General features: G+C 42.4%; 1 protein-coding gene across 1 annotated transcript; it reads left to right on the top strand.

Annotated features, from left to right (window-relative positions):
• The first annotated feature begins 1367 nt into the window (after positions 1-1367).
• On the top strand, positions 1368-23045 carry LOC137903441 (ephrin type-A receptor 7). The gene is made up of 13 exons (XM_068747592.1): positions 1368-1379; positions 1796-2099; positions 3436-3544; positions 11638-11693; positions 15283-15408; positions 15879-16064; positions 18104-18165; positions 18702-18818; positions 19246-19332; positions 19748-19900; positions 22284-22480; positions 22552-22716; positions 22931-23045. Exons 1-13 carry the CDS (start codon positions 1368-1370, stop codon positions 23043-23045), a joined length of 1689 nt encoding a protein of 562 aa, XP_068603693.1.
• The last annotated feature ends 1855 nt before the right edge of the window (positions 23046-24900 follow it).

The raw sequence follows: 24900 nt of genomic DNA, 5'->3' as shown, positions 1-24900 counted from the left end.
GGTGTGTTTTCTTTTTCTTTTCAGTAGTGTATGTATTGATTAAATTACAGTTTTGAAGGCTGCACTATAACATAAATGTCCATCCATCCATCCATTTCCATGGAGACGAGGCGATAAAATGCAGCAACACATTGTTAACTACAGTGACAACTAACCCTGGTAATGATTCTTTTGATTGATTGTTTGTTTTACTATTAGCAGGATTGCACAAAATCTACAGATGGGATCTGGATGAAGGGACAATATCAATAAATTGTTTCCTTTATTTCTGGCATTACTAAACAGGGTTCATTGGACCATTTTTGTCAAATACACTTAGATTTTGACAGATTTTAATGGAACTTAATGAAAATGGGGTGCCTGTGTCAAAAATGAAACCATTCAATTCTAGCGCAGATTCAGATAAAGGGATGGATTTAGATTACATTTCTTAATCTTACTGGCATGTTCTGTGCCAACAAGCTTGTTTTTCAGTAGAAATACTAAGGCTATTGTGAACAGATCCCTCAGGAAGTCTGTGATCCGGATTATCATCTGGATCCAGATTTTTCTGTCAAGGCTTCTGTAGCATTATCAGGGTAATTCTTGGAACTGTTGCTTTTGGATGCTTTAAGAACATGAGAAGGATTGTGATCCCAGAGTGCTTTCCAGCTAATGATTGGAAGAACAATTATGGGCCAATCAATAAAGGAAATTGCTATTTTTTTTTTTATTTTACCATCGGCTCAGCTGTTACTGAACCTTATTTGAACAAACTCGTCCCTTCCTGTCTCATCCCGTCATGCATATATTTAAATGGAACGCTCACTGAGTTTCTGTGTCATGAGATGTGCTTTATAAATAAGACTGCATGTACACACTGAAATATGTTTGTCATGGTTTATGCATGAGATGTTGCAATAAACTAAATTGAGTCTCATTTACTGACATTTTCCGCATTTTGGTAGAAATATTTTTTTTAACCTACTTCCCACTGAGTAGCGAGTTATTTTTTATAGCTTTGCTCATTATAGCTTTGCTGTAACTCACCTTGTTCCACAGCGATGTAGCTCTCATAGCCGTTTTCAACGTATCCTCCCTACTTTGGTCACTTACCAAATTGCCTCTCAGCTAATCGCTCTTTGTTTCAACCTGCCCGTGTCATTTTATTTTCTCTGCTACCTCATGCAGTGCCATGCCACATTTTCTTTTTACCACAATGAGTGTCAATACTTGCTTTTTCTTATTTGACACACAAATGAGATGCAATTAAAGCTGTCATACATGATCTTATTGATGAACATGAGGCCCGGCAGGCCAAGAGTAAGATCTGTTCAATGAACCGAGACAAAGATCGGCTGCAGATTTCAGCAGAAAGAGCAGATATAATGACTTACGAAGTAAGTAATTGTGTTCATTTGTGTGTCACACTCACTGCCCTCATTATGCCCACTTTAGTAAGGTGTGAGTCAGAAACGGAGAAGCACCGCCTTTTGTTTGTGTTCTACAGACCTGAATAATGAATGGAGTTGTGTTACGTTTTGGATTGTTTTCACAGGAGGTCCTACTTTATTGAAAATGGGCGAATGGACTTTTTTTCTTTTTGACTTGGTCTTCCAAACACAATGAACACAATGACTGAAAAATTACCAAAGTTGGAAAATGAGCTTGTGCTACCCTGCAATCAGAACAATTTCCTTGAAAATGAACAGGGCCTTTCACAATGTGATTCCACCTACGTGTCTCACTTCTTCCTCTCCTCCTCCCTCTTTACTTTCACCCTCTCTCTCACACTTTCCACTCTCTATCTCCACAGGAACAAAAAGATCAGAGTTATTCTACTGTGAAGACTGCTGCCACACGAATCAGTGTCAGCAACCTCAAACCTGGCACCACTTATGTCTTCCTCATCCGTCCTTTCTCCATGCCGGCCCCCTCTCCGTCTCTGTCCTCCTCCCCTCTGTCATCCTCTTCTTCTTCCTCTTCCTCCCCCTCATCATCATCTTCCAACTCTTCCTCCTCTACTTCATCATCTACCTCTACGTCCTCCTCTTCCGCTTCTCCGCCCATCGACTACGGAGCATACAGTGCTCCCCTGGAGCTGCAGACACTTGGCGAGTGTGAGTACCCGTTTTACGCCTCCTTCCCTCTTCTCCTCACTTTTCCATCACTTTCTCCTGAGCACTGCCAGGCAGATTGGGATAAGGGCGTTGTGTAGGCACCTGGCCAGCCCACACAATGAGGCATACTGCTCAAGTGAATGAGAAACAGGGACATGACTGTGTCTGAGACGATGTGTGAAGATTGAAGATTTTACCAGCAAGCTGTGAAATGGTTCCTATTCGCAAGTCGGGGCTTCGTCCCTTGTGCTATCTGAGGACTTGGGTGCGGACTAGTACTGCTCATGTATTTCTTTGTTTTCATCTTTCCAGGACAGGGATTTGTTTAGCTATATCATCTTATTTTGTTGGGCTCCTTCACATTTTTTATACAGCTGAACTCATTAAACAATATTTAACAACAATCAGAATCAGAATACTTGATTAATCCCAGAGGGAAATTCCATCAGCAACATTGCTCCACTCAAATAAACTCGGAATTAAGAATTGGACAGTATGCACAAAAATAGAAGAATATAATGTTACAATGATGCACTGTATATTTTAATTGCCAGAGGAAGAAAGGTGAATATTCAGTGTTGTTAACATAACTATCCCTGGGTAGTAACAACATGTGCAGATCTGGTTGTATTTAATATTCAATTTATATTCAACCTCAGAAACAGCAGCTGAAAAACTAAATTCAGTAAGTGCTGAATGTGTTTACATTTGTCTGAAAAATAAATTGAAATGAGAAAATCTACAGTTCCATCACTGCTGCTCATAAAACTCATGCGGCGTGATTTGAAGCTCCAGAACAGCTGCTAAATGGACCTTAAGATGAGATTGTTTTGCTTATGACTGAAGTTCTAGTTTACTACTGCCCTCAGATTTAGTAGAAACAACTAATAGTATAGTGTGCCCTTCAGAAACACATGGTCTCATTTTATTTCTGGTCCTTTGAGTCTATTTAGTGAGGCAGGATCTAATTTAAGTCAATGCTTTTAATAGTGTAATTGATAATGGTCATCTGAGAGTATGAATGCAGAGGATGCTCTGGCTTTCTAAAACAGGGAAACGTCAGCTTATCCTCTGATCGAACAAATTTAGTTTAGACTTTAAGGCTATCTTCTTATTACTGGCGCTCCTCTCCTGTGCTACTTCATATTTAATCTCGAGTAAATGAATTTGATTGCCTGCATGCTGATTTGTTGAATTGTGTTGTTATGGTGTGACTGGCATGTGCATTGCACAAATGAACTTGTGGTACGTTGCCCAGCCGATTGACACGCAGCCCGTTTGGTTAAGGTGTGTGTCTTTGATCGTGTGTTTAATGAGCTTCTCTTGTGATTTGTAGTGGCGCTGGCGTCCAGTGAACAGAGTCCAGTGGTGATCATCATCGTGGTGTCCGTGGCTGCCCTGATCATGTTGCTCTCCATGGGTGTCGGACTGCTGATCTGGAGGAGGTAGATATGACCATGATGCTGCCAAAAAGTGTTGTACCAACTCGTGATTTCACCTACATTTGTATAAATTGTGACAGATTTTCAAACTACATTTGATATAAAAAAAGGCAACCTGAGTAAAATAATAATAATACAAGGTTAACCTATAACAAAATATCACCAGTGTGTGAAGCTATTGCCCCCCCTCTGAATTAATAGCCATTTGTGTTCTTTAGCAGCAACATCTAAGACCAACTGAAATCCACTACATTGGCTGAACTAAACATCTGCTGTAGTTCTGCCAGAGCATGAATTACTCTCGTCAGGTCCCACCCCAACGTCTGTGTGGCTCAGGTCCAGACCTTGACTTGACCACTCCAAGACTTTATGCATGTTAACATCGTCCTGCTGTACGACCACGGTTTTCCATAAGCTTCATCTCACAGACTGATGTCTGAATTTACTGGTGGGGTAGAATTTATGTCTCCCTCCATTCTGGCAAGCTGTCCCAGCGCTGAACAGCGATGACATCACACTGATACCTGTTTAATCATCGGACTTTTAGTTGAATACTGCTCAGTTTACACCACATGTAATGGGACTCATGTTTTACAAACGGCTCATATTTGGACTCATTACTCCACAAAATATGCTCCCAAAAGCTCTTATAGGGTCATCAAGTTGTCTTGTGGCAAAAATGCAATCACTCCTTCCATAGATGTGAATTTTGCCCAGTGGCTTGAATAGTGGAGCCACTGACTGCCTGTTCATTGAGATGAGAGATGTCAGCAATTCATTTTCTGTTTTCTTTCTTTACGCTCTTTTTTTAGCCTTTCTAGATGGGTCTTCACTGTAATCTAGAAAAGGCCCCTAGTCACCATTCCCAAACTCATGCATTTCAGCTCTCCTGGAATTCCTGTACATCCTTCTGGTGAGACTTACTGGTCAATGTTGTGCATCTGAAGGTTGCAGTGATGATTTAGTTGAACGGGGCTGACGGTAACCAGGCCCGAGAGTGTCTGTAGTTCAGCTGCAACCTGATATCAAGTAAGGTTTTCCACTAAATGTGTTTGTGTGTTTATCTTCTTTTTATGTTGAATTTTGTTTTTTGAAATCTGACACAATTTAGTACAAGATAAACTCAAAAGAGGAATAAATCACGAGGGTCCAGTACCTTTTCCAATGAACTCAGTCATAAACATGTGAATTACACAAACACACACGGATAGTCACATACAAGCATTCATACAGTCAATCACCAATTCAGTCATCTGTCATACGCTTCTCTGTCATAATCCAGATTACTGTAATCCTTTCATAACAGTCTCTCTGTGAAAGGGATGAGCAGCGTCGGCAACAGAATGACTAGAATTACATCATGACCCATGAGACTTAACTTTAATATGCAACATGAAGAGGTCAAGTAGTTTAAGTTTTGATAATGGCACAGCCTACATTTAAGGCCAAAACGCTGGCAGGATCAGAACCTTTTTGGATAATCCTACTTTTGGCATTGAAGTCTGAATTGTTTGCTGTGTAATTAACATGGATTTCAGTCGAGAAGTGTTAATTCTGAAAAGGCAATAATACTGCAGAGAGGTTAAAACACAACATAATATAACAGCAAGCACAAGGTCTTCTCAGACTCCTAGATTATGAACAGGTTTCAACACCACACTGCATTTAACAGTAAGAATACACAATCAGTTTCTTCTTCTTGTTCTCCTCCACTACATTTTCCGAATAGCTCTAGATTACATTTAATTGTCATATATATGTTCATATGCAAGGCACACACACACACACACACAAGCAATTAAATAAAAATTTTCACCCTACTATGGTCCCTTCTAACAATCAACACATTCATGCATGCATATAGGCAGGGGCCCTGTAGCAGAGGCATAAGGTGAGCCCCCCCCCCCCCCCCCCTGTGATTGCTGCCTGGAGCAGTTGCGGGGGTCCGGTGCCTTGCTCAAGGGAAGGGGACCTCTTAGACTGGCCCCTTTCCAGTCACAGATCCGTATTCTTCATCTGGGCTGGGATTTGCAGATGTCGCTGCACATTTTGAGACTGTACAGGCAAGCATTCAGTTTGCTGTTGTTCTGTGGTATCTCAGATGATCTAAAGCTGTAAACATTTGATAAACCAGCAACAAAACAAGAAGACACAGAAGAAATATTATCTTTCCCTTTCGGCATAAAAATCTAAAGCCAATCCCCACCTCAAAAAAAAAACCATGTCAACATGTCCAGCTATGGGTTATCCGTGAATTTTAAGTTTGCAATATTCCACAAGATCGTCAATAAATAACTAAAGAGCAGCTACTATATGTCACATTGTCAGTTTATTTTTCCTTTTGTTTTATGGTCTTGATTATTGCACACTATATCTACCCTTACTTGCATGTTTTATTCAAGTGTGGAAACAAAGTTAAATGGAGAGGGGTTGGAGGACACTTTGCCCTTTGACTCCTGTTCATTTCTGCAGTCTGCCATCTGACCTCACACACTCCCACACACCAATGCACACACTCTGACAACATGCACATATATAATCACATGAACAGGGAGCACAAATGTACGCCCACACAGTTACACACATGCCTAGAATTTTATTATTTTGGATGGCATTCAGTTGATATTTTTCCAGGGAGATTTTTAGATCCATTATAAGAGCATTTTCATCTTGTTCTTTACTCTACGCACACACACACATGCACACACGCACACACACACGGATCCACATTAGTGCCACCTTTCTTCCTTCTCCCACAGCTAAACCCACTTGTCTAAAGAGGGCTTTGTGATGCAGAAACTACAGGTCCAAATCAAGATAAACACTAAAGCACTGCGATAACGGAGTCAAACGGATGTAGGAATGAATTCTGTTCGCTCATAGCAGCGCCACAGAAGCTGCTGCTGTCACTCAAACATCCATTAAGGTGTATGAGGGATGTACACAAAAATCACATCGGCAGCTATGCCAAAACATGGTGAGAATGTGCAAACTCTCAGAGCAGAACCATGAAATATTAAAATTCGTTATTGCTTTGAGGACAGGAAGCACAGCCGAGTGCTGAATAATAATGCCTATCGTTGTCTCCTTTGTTCCTATCGCTGCATTCATTGCCAGAGGTCTCCCTTGTTTATAGCTGCTCGACCATTAACTTGCTCTCCGTGTTTTGCATAGAGACAAAGAGGGAATGGCTTGATGACTCAATTACCATTCTCTCGTGTGTTAGCAAAGGGAGCCCGCTTCCTGCCACAGTTGGAGAGTCTCTGTTGCATCGACCTGCCTTCTTACACAGATGCATGCAGATGAGCCTCGCTTGCACGTACGAGAAGGCATGGAGAGAGGCAGCCACATTCCTTTTGAATAATCCACTGATATTGATTGAAAACCACTTAATCAGAAGCAGCAGCAAATTTACTTTCCTGAATTGACCGGAATCCTGTCATGTTTGTCACCAAACGAAAGTTTTGATTGGTTATTCTACGACTAATCATCCAGTAATTGTTCTTGTGAATCCGAGCAACTCCGCAATGTTAGCTGTGACCAGCGCACATGGATTTAATTTTAGAAAGAATCATATCCACATTACCGTAAGAAATTAATTATTCTCAACTCAGAATATAGTGGGGAACAATAATTATCTCTCTGTCTCACACACACACACACACACATGCACATGATGCTCACACGCACGGTGTCTTTTGTTGCCTGACAGAATTTGATAGAACCAGGGTTCCAGGGCATTGGCCAAACATTGTCCAAGAAGCCCAGGCCTCGCGGGTTAGTGCAGAGATTGTGTACCCTTCACTGGCCACACTGCGTGTGTGTGTGTAGTCAATGAATAAGTTATCAGGAGAAAAAGAGAAGTGATCGAGAAGAAAGGAGGAAGCAGAGGGTCATTTCAGAGGGCGATTGACTCTTGGTGAGTTTCAGTGGGTAAAGAGTGACAAGGAGAAGGAGAACCGAAGGAAAGGATCTTTGGATTATTCCCTCTTTTGTCTTTGTCATCTACAAATTATCTAGACGTGTTTTTTGTGGCCCATATATATATATATATATATATGGGCCACAAAAAACACGTCTATATATATATATAAATATATAAATATATATATATATGTGTATAAAAGTTTTAATTAGTCCAAACCCAACATATAAGAGTCTGAGATGACTGACTAGTCATACCGATGATTAAAATGCAGTGAAGGAAAAAGCAAAAGTGGCTTTTTTTTTTAAACTTCCATGTATTGTGCTCTACATAAGTCTCTGCTGGCCTAAATTTCCTCTGCTTCACTTTTTCCTGATGGCTCGGATTCTATTTCGACTCTCACCTATTATTCATGTTATTTCCATAACCGTACTCTATTCTGGAGGAGAATTGAAGCATAGAAACAAAAGAGTAGGTGGTGAAAAGGCTTCATTTACATGGCAGCTGCTTAGTGTTAATTTTGTCATCCAAAATCACGATGGAAACACACACAAACACACACACACAAAACCCACAAGCTTTCCCATACTGAACACTTACCTTAATGATTCACCTCCAATAAGTGGCTTCTTGGGGACAGTGTGACATTTTAAATGTGTTTAGCAGCACTAAACAGGGCATAATAAAGGACAAGGCAAAATGTGGTTCTGTTACCTCTGCATTTCACTTTGATGCCATTTATACATCATCTTGAAGCCGTGGAGCCACGAACACTCGCCTTTATGGTAACGTGAGTCCTGCAATGCTTTCTTTGCTGTCTTTCTTGGAGGAATGTTTGACACTTGTCCATTTCTGGGAAGGTTCATTGTTGTTTAAAGTCTTACTGCGTTTGTAGATAATGTCTCTCAGTGGAGTGGAGATCTGTGGAATTCCCATAGCTTTTCATGAAACTCTGTATAATTTAAAGGCTGCAGTTTGTTTACACTCGGGTTGTATTGTTTTGACATCACCCTGCAATAAACTGGTGGCTTGTCCAGGGTGTGCCCCGCTTCTGGACCGTAGACTGCTGGGACAGGCTCCAGTAATACACGTGACCCGGTTACGGATGCAGCGGTTGAAAATGAATGAATGAATGGATATCAAACGCACTCATGCTTTAGATGCCTTGCATACAAAAATAAAACGAAGCAAGTGAGGTTCCAATTTTTTTTTTAAACCACAGTATACAGTATAAAATTAATCTACTTTTGCTTTTTTTAGACAATTTCACTTTTTCACTTTTTCACTTTTCATCAGTTACATTTCCTCTCAAGAGGAAAATGTTGCCAAAATCAACATTCGATAATGATGACCCAATGGTGATGACCAGAAGTTTGGCGAGATTAAGTGTTGTGTCGTCCACACATTTATTTCTGCCGTCTGGTTCTACCAACGTGTGAAATTCAAAAATGTGCCCAGAATTCAGGCATGCAGATGTAAACCGCTTGAGGATATATATTTTAACCATAAACATCGGTCAATAATCAACCGAGATATTGAGGAACACGTTTTGACGCTCCATTGACTGCAATGTTAACGAAAATAGCTAAATGATCCAGAATCCCGCATCTCTTCTGGATCATCACCAAAATGTAATCATCTATTCCTGGTAACATTCCCAGCAATTCCTATAAATTTCATCAAGAGGCGTCCATAACATTTTGAGTTATGTTGCTAACAGACGAGCATGCAAACCAACGCTGGCGAATAAACTTAACCTCCTCGGCGGAGCTCAAAATAAGGACTTTGTTTTGATACTAATTATATGAGAGACAAAATCATCTCGAATTCAGTTCAGTTTTGATGTTTAAAAGTACAGACGAGATAGAATTGACATCAGCACTCCTCCCCCTTCCCTCCCTTGTTTTTTTTTCTCCCAGCAGCGTCTGCTCGAGCTCCTCCAATGTTACTCCTGCTAGTGTGGTGCTGCTTTCGACTTCCTTCTCCACTCTTCCTCCTCCTCCTCCTCTTCTTTCTCCTCTTCCTCCCTTCACACAGCTGATGACCAGGTACACTGGCATGTCTGCACTCCCCTCCCCCATTCTTCTTTTTTTTTAAATCCCACACCTCTTTCTCCTGTTTTGATTTCCTCCCTGTGGTTCTGCCATCTCTCGTCTCCTCCCCCGCATTTCTGTTTTTCCTCTGTTTCCATCTATCCTCACGCCAGGGCAATGATAATAAGCACTACAAACATGATCCTTTCCGTGGAGCTTTTTGGCCCAATTTCATGTGTCAGCACAGCATCTGAAAGGTGGTGAGATAGACCGTTAGAGTTTGAATTCATACAAAAAATAACTGCTCTGCGTCTGCTTTGTTCATTTTTGTCACATCTGTGACATTTCAAAAGAGTCCATGGAAATGGAAGTCATGCAACTTCGCCTTCAAGCAGCCCTACCAAATGTGTCTTATTTCCAATTGCTTCCTTGTCTCCTCACTTCCTTCAGATTACTCAGACCCCTTTCATCTGTTGTTTCCGTATACTTCTGCTAGCTGTGTTCCTCATTTCACTCTCGTAGTTCCATTCATACTTCCTGCTGTATTGCCTAGCTAGATTTCCACCTTTCTTCATCTTTAATATCCATCCCCACCTTGCACTCATTACTATGATGTCTTTCTCGCCTTGTTTCACACCAAACATGGACTTTGTGGGCTGCAGCTGGCGTCTTCGGCTATGTCACCCTCCTGCATACCCTTCTACCAAATTGTCTTCTACCCTCTTTGCATATCCTTCTACCCCACCCTCATTACTTCATGTGTAGATGTATTCCAGGATGTTTCTCACCCTCATGTCTCCCATTTGCTCCCTTACACCCTGCCATCCCATCATCTCCTCCTCATTCAACCCCGTGCTGCCTTATCTATTAATTCTTGTCTCCTCTCCCCCCGTCTGGTGTGTCCTGCCCCGAGGATTTGTGCTGCATGCGCCTGCTGGTGTGTTTTGACAGACAGGGTGTTGGCCTTGTCTCAGACCACACAGCTTCGAAGTCTGAGGGATGTGTCAGCCTCACCCTCAATCACATCTTCCCTGTACAAGGGGATATGCACATGCAAAACGCCGTCCTTTAATAGCGCTCATGCAAATGTTCCCATGCATGGCATTAAGAGTCTATATTCACATGCAAATCTACCTACAGAAAGCACAAACGCACTCTGTAGGTCCGTTACGCTCTCCGCGAATGCCCTCCCAGCTGTGCACCAGGTCTGTGTGAAGCGCTGATGTGTTCTGACATTCACATTAACAACACTTGGTGAAACACACGAATATGTCCTGGAATAACATCACTTGAATTGCCCTTGCACAAACGGAGCACTTAAACTTTTTCAGTTCTCACATTTTAATAAAAAGCTCATGGCGACCCTCAAAACATATTAATCAACCTCATTAGTTTGCTCCACTTGACTTGCTGGTGACTGCAGACACAGAACATGAAAACAAATCATAAACCCCACTTTATATGAACTAAATGCAGTTGAGAACAACCCAGTTTTTTTCCTGATCTTTCATTTTCACATTTACTGTTGGCGAGATAAACCTTTCATGTACTTTGGATTCTGCAATGAAAACTCACTTCCATGCGAGTATCCCTCTTGCTTAGTTTTTCCAACCCTTGCTCTAATCCAAGCAAATATGGTACTTCTCCTCCAGAGTGTTCGTTAATCTGTAATTTACAACATGCGTGTGCTTGCGTGTAGACGTGCAGGGCCAAGTTATCCACTAAGCTAAGAAGCCACAGCAGATTGCAAAGAGCTTTCTCCTCTTTAGATCCCCTGTGGTGGCAGATGATGTAAGATAACCATGCTGATGTTACATGTCAAAAGTCTAGTTACCTCAGTATGTGCGTTTTGAGCCTCTCCAGAAGCGGTAAAACAATAAGACCTTGAACTACAGGCCTGTCTGTGTGTGACTTGCCCTGTTGAATCTGACAGCATTTCTTTCAATCAGCTGTTCATTAGCATTATTGTATCAGAGACCTTCCTCTATAGTTTCCATCTCGATCAATGCTCTCAGCTTTGCTTTTCCTCATCTCCAAGTTATTACACTTTCATATAATGCTTACTTCTTTTTTCTTTTTCTTTTGCCTGCTAACTTGGATGAACCGCTGTCTGATGCTCTCTTTGTTTCTCTTTACAGACAATGCGGCTACAGCAAAGCTTCTCAAGAGGGAGACGAGGAACTCTACTTCCAGTGTAAGTGACAGCAGTGATCGCTCTATTATATCACAGATGTGTGTGTGTGTGTGTGTGTGTGTGTGTGTATTCTCGATGGTAAATTTCTGACATAGAGGGAGGGGTCTCTCTTTTATTTCATGTGCTGGAATGCATGCAAATACACACATGCACCCGCATTACATATGACTTCTGAAGCTTTGGTGACACCGCATTAATTCATAATTGTGAGTGCATGCATAGCCAACTCTGAGCACTCAATTAGGTGGCGTGTGCGGCGGAGTTTGATGGGGAGAGATTGAAATCAGGAGAGAAAATTTAAAGAACGAGGGACGAGGGGGGGAGGGGAGAAGAAGAATGATGGTGAATTCTCAAAGCAGCGGAGCGTGTGCTTCCAGATTGGACGTTTAATGTTGTCATTTATTGTGTTGTACAAGTCAGTAAACGTTGCTTTTCCTAAACTCTGCTCAGAAGCCTCTCTCAAAGGGCTCTTTGTTTGACATTGACAGAATGGAAGCAGTTTGACATGTCTCTTGTTTGTGTGCAAGTCAGTGTGGTGGTGTGTGTATCATGTTTTCAGTGCATCTATATGTGTGTGTGTGTGAGCGCACACATGCATACATGTGCATGCTCGTTTGCATTGGTTCATCATCTCCCAGCGTGCTGAGCCCTCTGGAGAGGTTTGGAGCCCGATGCTTGATGAATAATGAGCCGAAGCAATGCGGCTGGGAATTAAATCTGCCCCAAACAAAGGCATGCCAACAGCTGACACGCAATACTCTCTCACACACACACACACACACACACACACTGGCCTGCTTTTCCACCATAATTTGAGATGAGACATGTTTTTTTTCTCTTTATCCAACTCACATACACTCTTGTGTCCATTTCCTGCTTTTTCCTTCGTCTCCCACCTGTTCATCTGCAAAACTCTTAGATTACATGACCAAAAAAAGACCAAATAAATAATGTGTGATTGACTGCATGAGGACTAAATTTGAGGAATGAAGGGGAGAGGGATGATGTATGGGGGGAGGGGATGGAGGGACCCATCATAAGTGACACTGCTCAGAACATTGGTTTTAAGTTGGTGTGTGTGACGTAGAAATGCAACGGACGGGGATGGAGAAAAAAACTCATCTACAGTCTCCATTAATGGGCCAGATTTAGATCAAATCCATATTTTAATTGCATGTGAGAGAGAAAGACGGGAAGATGGTGAATGCAATGAAAATAGAACTGTGAAAATGAGTGTTAAGAGTTTGTGGCCTTCGGTTTCTAATTGAAATATTTGGAACTGGGCATTCTCACTTGGTTTTCCCTTGAAAATTATTCAAGTGTGAGCACATTTCACTTCCCCTTGATGGCTCGTGGCAGTGACACAGTTAATCCTGACACTAATCAGCCACAGAGCCAATGAAGCACATGCATCCATGTGAGTCCTATACAGGGGTTTGCACTCATTTTCAGCCGGTATAGACCATTTTATGAGCCATGTGAGCAATCACTGTGTGTGTGTGTGTGTGTGTGTGTGTGTGTGCTTGTGTGTTACATTGCCGGTTTTTACAGCAGGGTATCTAAACATCCTTTTTGGCAGAAAAAGGTTTTCAATCCTCCGCTGAGCTCTCGCATTGGGTTAAAAAAAAAGGCTTCACTTGCTTCATAATTAGACTTTTGGCTTTATTTGTTGGTGTGTTTGTGAGTGTTTGCGCATACACACAACCATTCTCATGAGTGTATTTGTGCACACCTATAAACGTGTGTGTTGGATCAATAAACCTTTATGAAGCAGCCAGTATAGGATCAGACTGGTCGATGCAGAGCTGTAATCACATTTCACACCCTCTGCCCATATTTTGGGAAAACCGCCAGGCCTTCTCCTGGAAGATTATCTTTAACATGCAGTAACAAGGGTCAAAGGTCACCTAATTGAGAACTAACTTTCATTGGTTAATGGATATTGGATACCCTCTGGCCAGTTAATTTGCTTGTTGTTTGTGTTAGGCAAAGACAGCTGATGGCAAAGAGACTTGATGTGAAACCAGGTAGTGCTTTTGTTTTGTCGGATGCTGTTAAACACTTCGGGTTGGTGTCAGGTGCATTTTTAAATGTCACCTGAAACTGTTGTATCTCATGAGTGACATAGAAACTGTTTTGCAGACATCCCTGAAATAATGTAATGGATAAAAATAACCTGCTGTTGCACGTTAATGAGTTGTGTATCCGTCACTTTACGGTAACCAGGCTATTTATCTCATGTCAGTGTAGATAGAGGATGCAGAATTGTTTTTTTTTTGTATTAAAGCTTTCATTATTTTGGAGTGATTCACTGTAGGAAACGGTAACAGAGCAGCAAACCAACAAGTACCCTGACACTTTTTTCTGCATCAGCCTTTTAATGTCTATAATGTCCTGTCCCAGTTTCTGACTGAAGATTGTATTCGGCTTTGTCCTTGTGTGTGTGTCTTAGTGAGATAACATTATGAGGCAAGCAGAAAAGGCAAACACATCCTGGTGAAAGAGCCCCCTGACTCCACTAAAGCTTTGTGGAGGAACCCCAAAAGCCAGAGTTGAGCACTCAGAGCCTTTGATCCCGGTTTCCTCTGGAGTTCACAAGAACCAAACAAACAATACTGAGAATTAGAGAATTTCTCAATGCATAAGCATTTTGTATTGTTGCAATGAAAAAAAATATTTAAATACTGATTTTGTTTTTTTATTATTATTCTTTTAAGGAGGCTGGGTTTAAACAGTTTTTTTTTAAAATTTGGTTGATTAGCAGGATTACAAGAATGCTACTTATTTTGGAAAAACATGGTGTAAGAGTTGGACACAGAGAAGCCATTAAAGATTAGTGAATTGGAGTGTATTTTTTTCTACTTTTTTTTCCAGGCATCAAAGAATGAAAGAAGAATGAATGAAACCTATGTATATATGTGAGATATATAAGATATATTTTCACTAACATCATGAGAGGCCTTAGGATTTTGAATAAAGATTCCAGAGGTCCTGCTGAGTATCCTGCTAGTTTATATACAGTAAATAACGCTGCTAATTTGTGGCTAAACATATCAGAGAGATTTACAGCAGGTGTATGTCAGTGTTTACAGAAAAGCTATCTCTAACGCCAATGGGAAAGCTCAGGCATCAGTGAAATTCTGCATTTCCTTTTTCTTGTTTGGTCTGCATTTGTACAAGATGGATATAAATTCCTCCTTCACAAAGGCAACTGGGATAGATGCCTGTGTGAAGGAGGAATTCTGTCTGTTCAATAGAAAGCAGTAAACCCTAAACCAGTGCAGACAGAAGAAATGTTTGTTTAGTAATGCGAGAAAGGGACCACCAGGGCTGCAGACATTTCTTAGTGCTAAATAAACTGACAAATCTTTAAACATAGCTTCTTACTGGGGTCTAAGAGTGGATGTTTTTATCTATTTTGTGCGTCATGGATTTTTTGCTTCTACAAACCTTTTGACTTTTAATGTATTTCTTCTTTTTTTAAACCCTGTGGACACTTAATGTTGTGTTACCATTGTTTTGCCTCACTGGGACACTCTTAAATTAATGTGAGGCATTTCTTATTTATTGCATTTGTTTGTGTGTCCAGTTAAGATCCCAACGCGGAGGACCTACATTGACCCGGAGACCTGTGATGACCTGCTGCAGGCTGTGCATGCCTTTGCCAAGGAGCTGGACAACTCCAGCATCAAGATAGAGAGGATTGTGCACACAGGTACGTTGCTAGACTTTAGAACATGCAGGGCTTGTTTGTAACCATAAAGTCTGTATTTTTGCCAGCTGGGATCGGCTTCATCGGAAACCCATGACCCGGATTCAGATGAGCGGCTGTAAGCGAGACAATTACAGATTGTCTCATGTTCAAGGAAATTAATGAAGGGAGGAATTAGAATTACAAGCAGGCAGAGGCAGAGAAATCTTGACTTGATATTTTAGAATAGGTCAAGCGCTTGAACACTGACGTCAACATTTCCCAGAAAACAGAAACCTGACTGTTTACCTTAAAGGTTCCAACATTACATCTGCATTGTCTCAGTTCGCACCCACCCCTCTGCTCATCCCTTATCCAATCATTTTCACTCTCTTTCCATATTTCTGCAACTCTCTGCCTACTTTCTGCCCACTTTGGTTGACGGTTAATCTATAAGGATCACGACCCCCCTGTGTACCTGTCTCCCCCTACAGGTGACTTTGGGGAGGTGTGTCGGGGCTGCCTCAAGCTCCCCAGTAAACGAGAGCTTCCGGTGGCCACAAAGACATTACGGGCCGGCTGCTCTGAGAAACAGCGCCGCTCCTTTCTCAGCGAAGCTGGCATTCTGGGGCAGTTTGACCACTCCAACATCATCCGGCTAGAGGGTGTCGTCACCACTGGTAAGAAATATAGAAGGAAGATGAAGTCGAAAACATATTGCAAATGGCAGTGTGGGAGGAAGTCAATACTAGCCTCATCCTGGATGTATAATTATCAATGGAGGAAAGGGGAGAAGAGACTTGATAGGCAGAGAAGATGAGGTAGGGGTTAATGCAAATCACAGGTGAAGTGAGAATATTTAAGGACTTGGTGAAGTTTGTGTTTCTGCTGCAGTGATGTTCAGGGAGGTGTGTCTTTGTGTGAACACGTGCACGCAGTAGGAAGGGAGCAGATGTGCAGGGTACAGTATTTGGTGCTGGAGACACAAGGGGGCCCGGAGATCCACTCCAATCTTGTGCAACCCCCCCACCTCCAAAACGCACACGTACACACACACACACACCAACTGTCCGACTACAAATGACCTGTTTTACATCACTTACCCCCCTACCAGACCCTCAGTCGGACTTCTACAAAGTGCCCACCTGCTAACTAATCTCCCCAACCTTTTACCATAATTCGACTCTGCATAATTTTACAGGTGTGTCCCATTAATTTGTAAAATCTTTTCTCTTTGTTCTTTCTCCTGCATATTTAGATTTCTTGCAGTAATATTTTGCTCCACCTTCTTACAGGCAGTTCAGAATCATCAACATCAGAAGTTATTCCCACTGACATACAAAGAGTTAACACTATCACATGAATTAAGAATGGCACTCAAACACATGCATGTACCGGTACAGTTACACAGCCCTGCTATGCTATGAACTCCATTAGCTGCGTGTTTAATTCATCCGCTCTGTGTGTGTTGGCATACACGCATCAGTTCAGCTCAATTCATCATAAAGTTAGGCCTTGTTTTAATGTAGTCTTTATACCCTTTAGTAGTTTTAGTGAGTGAGTGACTTTTGTATTTAATAACAGCATTAAGCCCAGAACCAGATCAGGCTATTGAAAAACAATCCACTGATGGTAAATCCTGACCGAGTGGGCGTATGTGGCTTTAACCATGTCTGTCATCAAAGCTTGTGCAGGACCTCCTGCATGAAGTTTGTCCCTTAAGCAAGTTGTTATTTACAGTTATGCAACATCAAATGAACCGGTCAATTGAGTCGCTTTTTCAATATGTCTTCATATGCCTTAGGAGCGAATATGATGGTGATGTGATGCCGAAGACGTCATTTATTACTCCCCTCCCTCCGAGTTCTGGCAGGCTTTGCAGTCGTAATCTGAAATATGGCATGTTGTCAGTGGTTCATCACATGACACAGATTACTTTGACTTGGCCCTACGTGTCAGCCCAGCCCCGTCACGTCCATCGGCAGTCCTTGTCCAAATCACATCAATCACATGATTGCAGGGATGTTAAGGCAGCGTTTCAGTGCTAACTCACAGTTCCCCAGCGTTATTGATTAGTGATCCAAATAGGTCCCTTAAAGCTCAGTAAAACTGGCGATCCATGAATTGTGGCTTTTCTAGTGCCAAGCTCTCATTTTTGTAATCAGTCCTCAAAGACTGTCAGGACTGATATGTATCTTTTTAGATGATTGTTTTTTTTAATAGCTGTCGGTGTTCATCTTAACTGCCTCAACCTCCCATAATCCACTTCACCCCTCTCCTCCAACTGCCGCGGTCTTATTTTCCTCCTCTGTTCACTTCATAGCACTGCTGGATCCCTGCCATCTGTGCCTGGGCACAGTCGTGTGTGTGTGTATGTGTGTGTGTGTGTTTAGTGTCTATGAATGTGCACGTGTGGACTGTGCGTAGAGTCGTGCACAGATTGCGTGTTTGTGTGTGAGTGAGTGTTTGAGGGCCGTTAAACTTGCTGAGACAGCCAGAGCAGCGCACAGGTTCTCCTCAATCCAGCACACTTCAGTGGGTGAGGGATGGCTTGCACAATGGCTGCCATGCTGCCAAGTGGACTAGCCTCACTTAATCCCCCCCCCCCCCCCCCCTCTCAATCCCTCCCCACCTTGATTACCCGTCTCCCTTTATTTTACTTTTGAGGATTATTTTGCCACCGTCACTTATATTCTCCTTTGTCCTGCTCTTTCTGCAGGTAACACCATGATGATTATATTGGAGAGCATGTCTAACGGAGCCTTAGATTCTTTCCTGAGGGTAAGTTTTTAATATGAATGCACACTTTTATTTTAAATATGTTTTGCTCATTGTCTGAGAACAAATAAAGCTTCATTATTCTATTTTGCCAATGTTTCACAAACAAGGCTCCCCCCCCCCCCCCCCCTCACAAACATAAATTTGCTATTATTATAGCTCAGTCCTAAGGCAGAAATATGTGTGCTCATTACAGTAAGAAGGAAAACGCTTCATAATTAACTGCACAAACGGAGTGTTTTCTTCATAGAGATGCTGTAAGCTTCTGTAAACTGTTATTTTGCTCTCTGAACCACCGCGATGTGGTTTATAATGATATGAATTAATGGCCTGTTTGTTTTTTATTCTCCAAATAGAGGGATTCAGCTCAGCAAGCACAACATTGTACTGTAGTAAATAGATTTGTCACCTTATTGGATCGCTGCATTCACGCCATACACGCTCACCCTCACCGCTCTCCTCTCCTTTATTTCTTCTTTCACTGCATTCCTCTTCTTTCTCTTCCTTCCGTCGCCTTTCTTCTTTCCCCATAACCTCAGAAGCACGAAGGCCAGCTGAGCGTGATGCAGCTGATGGACATGCTGACTGGGGTAGCATCCGGGATGAAGTACCTCACCGAAATGGGCTTTGTCCACAAACGGCTGGCCGCACACAAGGTAAGGGAGCCGGGGGGGGAGGGACGCGATCGATGTGTGTCGGGTGATGTATGTTTCAGGTTATTGGATGTTTTCACAGGTGGGTTACAGAATAGAATTTGTCTTTTGTCTGCAAATAGCTTCAGCAATCGGTTACCTGCAGGTTTCTATTTGAATGATGCACGAAGCTGAACACAATGAAACAATACTTTTTCACAATTGTTTTGTCACATTCATGGCTTGGCATTTCCCTGAAGTAGGCAGTCTGTCAAATTGCAAATGCGCGGGGGTCATGTTCCGGAAAATCAGGAGCAAGAATATGTGTTCCTGTAAACAATCAATTGTCCCCGGCATGATAAAAGCCTCTCCCATTGGCTGGTGAGCGCTCATGCTGAGATTGTTTCCCCTCCATATGTACAATGCTAATCAGTTTGTTTTGAAATCTCAGGTGCTGGTTAACTCCAACCTCGGCTGCAAGGTGTCTGGCTTCAGGCCTCTTCAGGATGACAAGATCGAGGCCATCTACACTACGCTGGTAAGAGGAAACCGCTGGGCAAATGTCAAATACATAGAACATTAAAGATTTCGTAGTTTTACGTTGGCGTTCCTTCATTAGTGGCTCTCAAGTGGCACAAATCCTGATGTGAGGAAGCTGAAACGCGGAGCGGTAATGTCTCTAATGAGGCAGTGAGGACTAAATGAGGATTAATATGCATCACATCTCAAATCTGGTTCGGCTGAAGTCATATTATCGAGCCGTCTGAGAGAAGCTCAGTGCTATATTTCCCTTGATTTGCTCAGCTTCCACTTAAAGTGAACCCACTAGTCTAAAGGTTCTTTTGATCGGCTGAAAATATGTTCCAAAGCCATTCAAAGAGGATATTAAAGCTCTGCTTTTGTGAACTCTCCGCACCCGTTTCGTGTCTCACCTCTGCACCTCTCTGCTGCAGCATGGAGGGAAGAGCGTGGTGCTGTGGACCGCGCCGGAGGCCATCCAGTACCATCGCTTCTCCTCGGCGTCAGACGTCTGGAGCTTTGGCATTGTCATGTGGGAGGTCATGTCCTACGGAGAGAGGCCGTACTGGGACATGGGCAACCAGGATGTAAGTGTGTGTGTGTGTGTGTGTGTGTGTGTGTGTGTGTGCGTGTGAGAGTGAGAGAGAGCGAGGAGGAGCTTTTTGTTAATCGTTTTTATTTTATTTCTTTACTAGCTTGGATATTATTAAAGGAAGCCAAGAAGCCACAGCACCGCTAGGAGCTTTTTGCAAGGCCCTCACTTTAAGTCTGAATCAGCTCCATGACCAATCCCGTTTTCTCTTACGGATGCATTGACCCCCCTTCCGGTGGCCTCCCCCACACCCCATCATCCCAGAGTGCCATCCTCCTCTGAAAAGTGCTAAGAAAAATCCCCCTGGGGAAATTATTTTGGAAAATGCAAAGCCCTTGCTTTTCAAGGGTTGAAGAGATTGTCCGGTTGATAGGACCCTGCCGCTTGCCTTGAGAAACCTGCAATTTCCATGTCAACGTGGGCGGTTGCTCTGTTTTGCTGTCATCACTCGCTCCTCTTTGTCCTTCAAAAAAAAAAGATTGTTCTATTCAACTTTCTGAAGGGACTCGTGGTTCTCGAGTGCAGCTGAAAGTGTGATTCAAGTAACTATTTTAATTGCAGCCGACAACACAAGAGCATTGCAGAGTACGAGAAGATGGTGATCGTTTTTGGAATCATTATTGTCGTTCATTAAGTCCAAAACCATAATCATGCTGATGCCCTCTCAAATTACTGTCATCTTGAAATAATGCATGCACTTTATACAGGCAGGTGCATAGTTAAAATGCAACAGGTTATTATCGTGTTCCATCTTTGATTGTCCAAAATTAATATGCATGTGTTATTCAGCAGGCACAAGAACAGCTCGCTTTTTGCCCCCCCCCCCCCCCCCCCCCCGGCACCCTTTCATAAAACAGGAGAAACTTTCTCTCTGCCTGGTTTATATTATGAAACTTTCCAATTGAGAGGGCAAAGGTGAAGCTTGTAGAGTGCCGGGGATATTAATCCACTTTAAATTGATATATTATATCATAAGGCATTGTTGGTCGGCTTGTCCACCTGTGATCCAGCGCGCCCTTTACCTACTGACTTTGATTAAATGGAAAATGTCAAATGCTGAAAAGCCTTTTATGAATGCTCTTTTTGTTGAGATAGGGGCTGAGATGGAGATGGAGGTGGAGCGGGGCAGTGGGTGTGTAGCTATAGATGATTCCAGGAAGAAGAAAAAAAATGCCGTGGAGGGATGTCATACTTTGTAGTCATTCTGACTTTATTTACAGGAGGTTTTTTTTTAAGTGACTCGGAGAAGGCACATCCCACGCCACGCGAAAATATATTGATAGGAAATCTCATGAGGTGTCATGTTGAATGGGGACAATTCTAGTGTGAAGGAGGAGTGAGGTGCATTGAGGAAGTGTGTAGGGATGATTTTTTGAACGGCTGTTTGAAGACGGTGACGTTTGACAGGGCTGTGAAGTGGCGAGATGAATCATTGTTTTCACTATCTTATCTTTTCGAGTCACTCAGATTCTGCGGTGTGAAAAAATATCCCCTGATTTCTCTGTGCGTGCGTCTCACACAAGCATTACATGGGGAAAATTAACCCTGGCCGTAAACTAGTGAAAATGAGTAAAATAAAATAAACGTCTTTGGAGATTGTCTTTGCAAAGGGAAAAAGGGTATTTATTGTCTCATTCTCCTCGAGTTCAACAATGTCTTGATTGCTTCGTCTCATACCTACAGCATATTGTGATCTCGGAAATTAGAATGGATTAGTGCAATTTTCAGCTCATGGAAGCCCAACTATTGTGAAGCCCCATCAAATATCCTGTGAAGTGACACTAAGACACTGAATATCCTGTTAATTGTCCTTTGGTTCTAAGTCAGTCAGCTGCCATGTTGTTTCTGCTGAAATAGCTCCTCTTTCAGAGAGCAGTTCCCCCTTTTTCTGTGTGGTTCTTTATTTTCAATCGCATTTTGGTTGAGACACTGCTGTAGAGTGCTATCTAGCTTATTATTGTTTAGGTCAGCAAATCTGCATGTATTGCAGTTAATTCTGTCTGGTAAGGTGACCTTAAAGGATGCTGTCTCAACATGGGATCAATTACCCCCCCCCCCAAAAAAAAAAAATGCAATGGAACATTATTGGTGGTGCAATTAGTGTTGAGAAAATGAAAGCACCAGCATTTTTTCTGCTGATTTATTTATTAAAGTAGGGCTTGTACTGTCCAAAACCTTCTATAAGTGGCAACTAGACAGTGTGTTCTAGTGTGAAGAAAGACATTTTAAATGCCTTACTCAACATTTCTAAGTAGGACAAAAATGTCAATCACAAACCTGTTTTTTTTGTTTTTTATTATAGTGTACATAGTAATAATAAAAAAAGGTTAACAATAACTCCCAAGTTTTCAAAGTTGTCATGTTTAATTCCTTCTTAGGTGATCAAGGCCATTGAGGATGGCTTCAGGCTTCCGGCTCCAGTCAACTGCCCCCCACACCTCCATCAGCTGATGCTGGACTGCTGGCAGAAGGAGAGGACAGAGAGGCCCACCTTCAGCCAAATCCACTCAGCCCTCAGCAAGAGCATTCGCTCCCCTGATGGCATCGGCTCCTCCACACTGGCACGCAGGTATGGGTGTGGCCATTTTTAAGCTCAGTAAAAGGGTGTGGCTTTCTATAAAAACCAAACCCATTTTTGTTTTTCAGAACCTTGAGTTCATCCATTACGCTAGCAGAGAGGCCTCTCCCCTCCTTCCCAACATTTAACTCAGTGGGGGAGTGGCTGGACGCAGTAGACATGGGTCGATACAAGGACAACTTCACTGCTGCAGGATACTGCTACTTGGAGTCTGTGGCGAGAATGACTGTACAGTGAGTGGCGTTTCGCTCCCTGCCTTTTGAGATAAATATTTGATATTGTCAAAAGGGAGTTTACAATTAGCACGTTTCTTCAGAAAAAAGAAAAAAACAAGCAAAACCAAAAGTGATGTTGCAATTACTTTTCTGTGGTCGTGGAATTGCTCTCACCTCCAGTGATGGTAGATTCCTCGTCCTTCTTTACTAATATCAGTCTGTGTATCCACAGAGATGTACTCAGCCTCGGCATCACCTCCCTGGAGCACCAGAAGCTGATCTTGACTGCTATCCAGACCCTCAGAGCCCAGGTCATCCAAATGCACGGCCGTGGTGTTCAGGTCTAACAAACAGGCGCCACACTGCTGCTGCTGCTGCTGCAGACCTTTACGCATGTGCAGATGGATCATGGGGACGAGAAGAGGGGCGAGAGTGCTCCCAAACTGAAAGATAGATGAGCAGATCGTTCAGCTAACTGCACTCTGTCTGCTCCTCCTTCCCACGATTCCTCATGCCTTCCTTGATTCCTTCATTCCTTTTATCTATGAAACCCTGATGTGGCAACTGGTGTTTCCTGTTGCGATTGGGATATAGCAGAGGCTCCGTGCCACGTGACCTTATTATGTGACCTCTTTATCTGCACTTTTAATACAGTCGCAGTTCCATCACACTGGTTCTGGATCAGTGCGCATCACCCTGGCTCCGGACAAATGAAATGTTGTCTGGAGCAGACTTGGCTTCGTCTGAGGCTGCAGGAGGAACGTACAGATGTGGTATGATGCAAACACACCAGTTGCGGTCTAGCGCTGAAAAGAGACAATAGATGGGATTGCTCCTGATGGCGACAGTGATTCTCTGAAAACAATGACTTGTCAAAGTAAGACCTACTGACTTTAATGATCTTGGCACAGCTGATTTCAAATGAAAGAGGAACTGCTTTAGTAAGAAGATCGTGTCATTGTACGTCAGGGCCGCTCTTATTTCAGATGCTAAAGGAACATTTCTGAAGATTGTAAGCGTCTATCTCAGAGCGGCAGCTTGAGAGGTCTGCGCTGTCCCACGAGAAGAGTTGTATGAGGCCTCAAAGCATACAGTATAATCCCTTTAGACAGCTTAGAAAGTGAAAGAATGCTGATGAGATGAAGAGCAATACAGTGAGCTTTGGCTGGCGGCAGACTCCTTTCAGGAAACATCCTCCTGTATGTTCTTCCTCATTTTGTTTACAGCCACTGAGGGTGAACAGAAAGCTGCGGGATTCAACTGAAAATGTGTGCTTGATTTGATTCACTGGTTGTACGGTGCCTCTTTATAATTTTCTCTTCTATAAGATTTGAGGTTGTTTTTTTCTGCGCGCATTAAAGAACCCTCTCGTTTTCCAGTTCAGCCTGCCGGGATGCCAACTCGGCAACAAAGAACCTTTTCACCAAAGCCTCCCTCACTTCCATGTTTCATACTCTGTGTAGAGCGCAGACCAAAATCTGGAAGGCCTGGTCTTGATATGTATTTGTTAATATTTATTTGTTTACAAACTGTGACACACATCTTTCACAAAAAAGATGCTGAGATGCTTATTTATTCAATAATAATTTTTAAAAAATGTTACGCAAAGCAGTTGTCTCCTCGTTTTGTTGATTTTTTTTTACACTATTGTGAGTTTCTACCTACAGATCTAGTGATCGAAGAAGCGAGAGGACGACTGGAGGATATTTACTGTCGGCACACAGTATCTGTGTATTGTCGTGCATTCATAAGGTTAATTTTATGTCCATTACCATCGGATGTACTGTGTGTGTTGCAGTATTGATACAGGATGAAGGACTGCCATGTTTGTTTTCTTTGTCGCTGTTTGTTCCGTTTGCTGTTAATGTCATGCACTGCCATCCTATGAGGCTGCACACTTCCCCAGATAACGCCCACACCTTCCTTTGATCAGTGATCCTTTTCATCCTATTACAATACAGGAAACTTGAAGGATAGTTTTTTTTTATAAGGCCGTGATTTTATTAAATGTACGCCTTCATTGTAAAAGGTACATTAATTTATGATCGGAAAGTTGTAATTGGTTTTGTTCTATTTCCTCATTTTCTCCTCTGTTGTACTGATTTAAATAAAGCAACATGTGATCCCTTTGAAATACACGCACACACACACACACACGCGCACGCAGTCACGAACAAACAACAAACTGGACCTCATCACCAC

Source organism: Brachionichthys hirsutus, chromosome 13, assembly GCF_040956055.1.
Source record: "Brachionichthys hirsutus isolate HB-005 chromosome 13, CSIRO-AGI_Bhir_v1, whole genome shotgun sequence".
In the NCBI taxonomy this organism is placed as follows: domain Eukaryota; kingdom Metazoa; phylum Chordata; class Actinopteri; order Lophiiformes; family Brachionichthyidae; genus Brachionichthys; species Brachionichthys hirsutus.
The sequence above is the reverse complement of the archived record's forward strand: the minus strand, read 5'-3'. Positions and strand labels throughout refer to the sequence as shown.

Bases quoted from the DNA above. Each gene is read 5' to 3' on its own strand.
- LOC137903441 (XM_068747592.1), top strand. The intron at 11,694-15,282 runs GTAAGTGACAGC...TTGTGTGTCCAG, and splicing joins CGAGGAACTCTACTTCCAGT to TTAAGATCCCAACGCGGAGG. The intron at 18,166-18,701 runs GTAAGTTTTTAA...CCATAACCTCAG, and splicing joins CCTTAGATTCTTTCCTGAGG to AAGCACGAAGGCCAGCTGAG.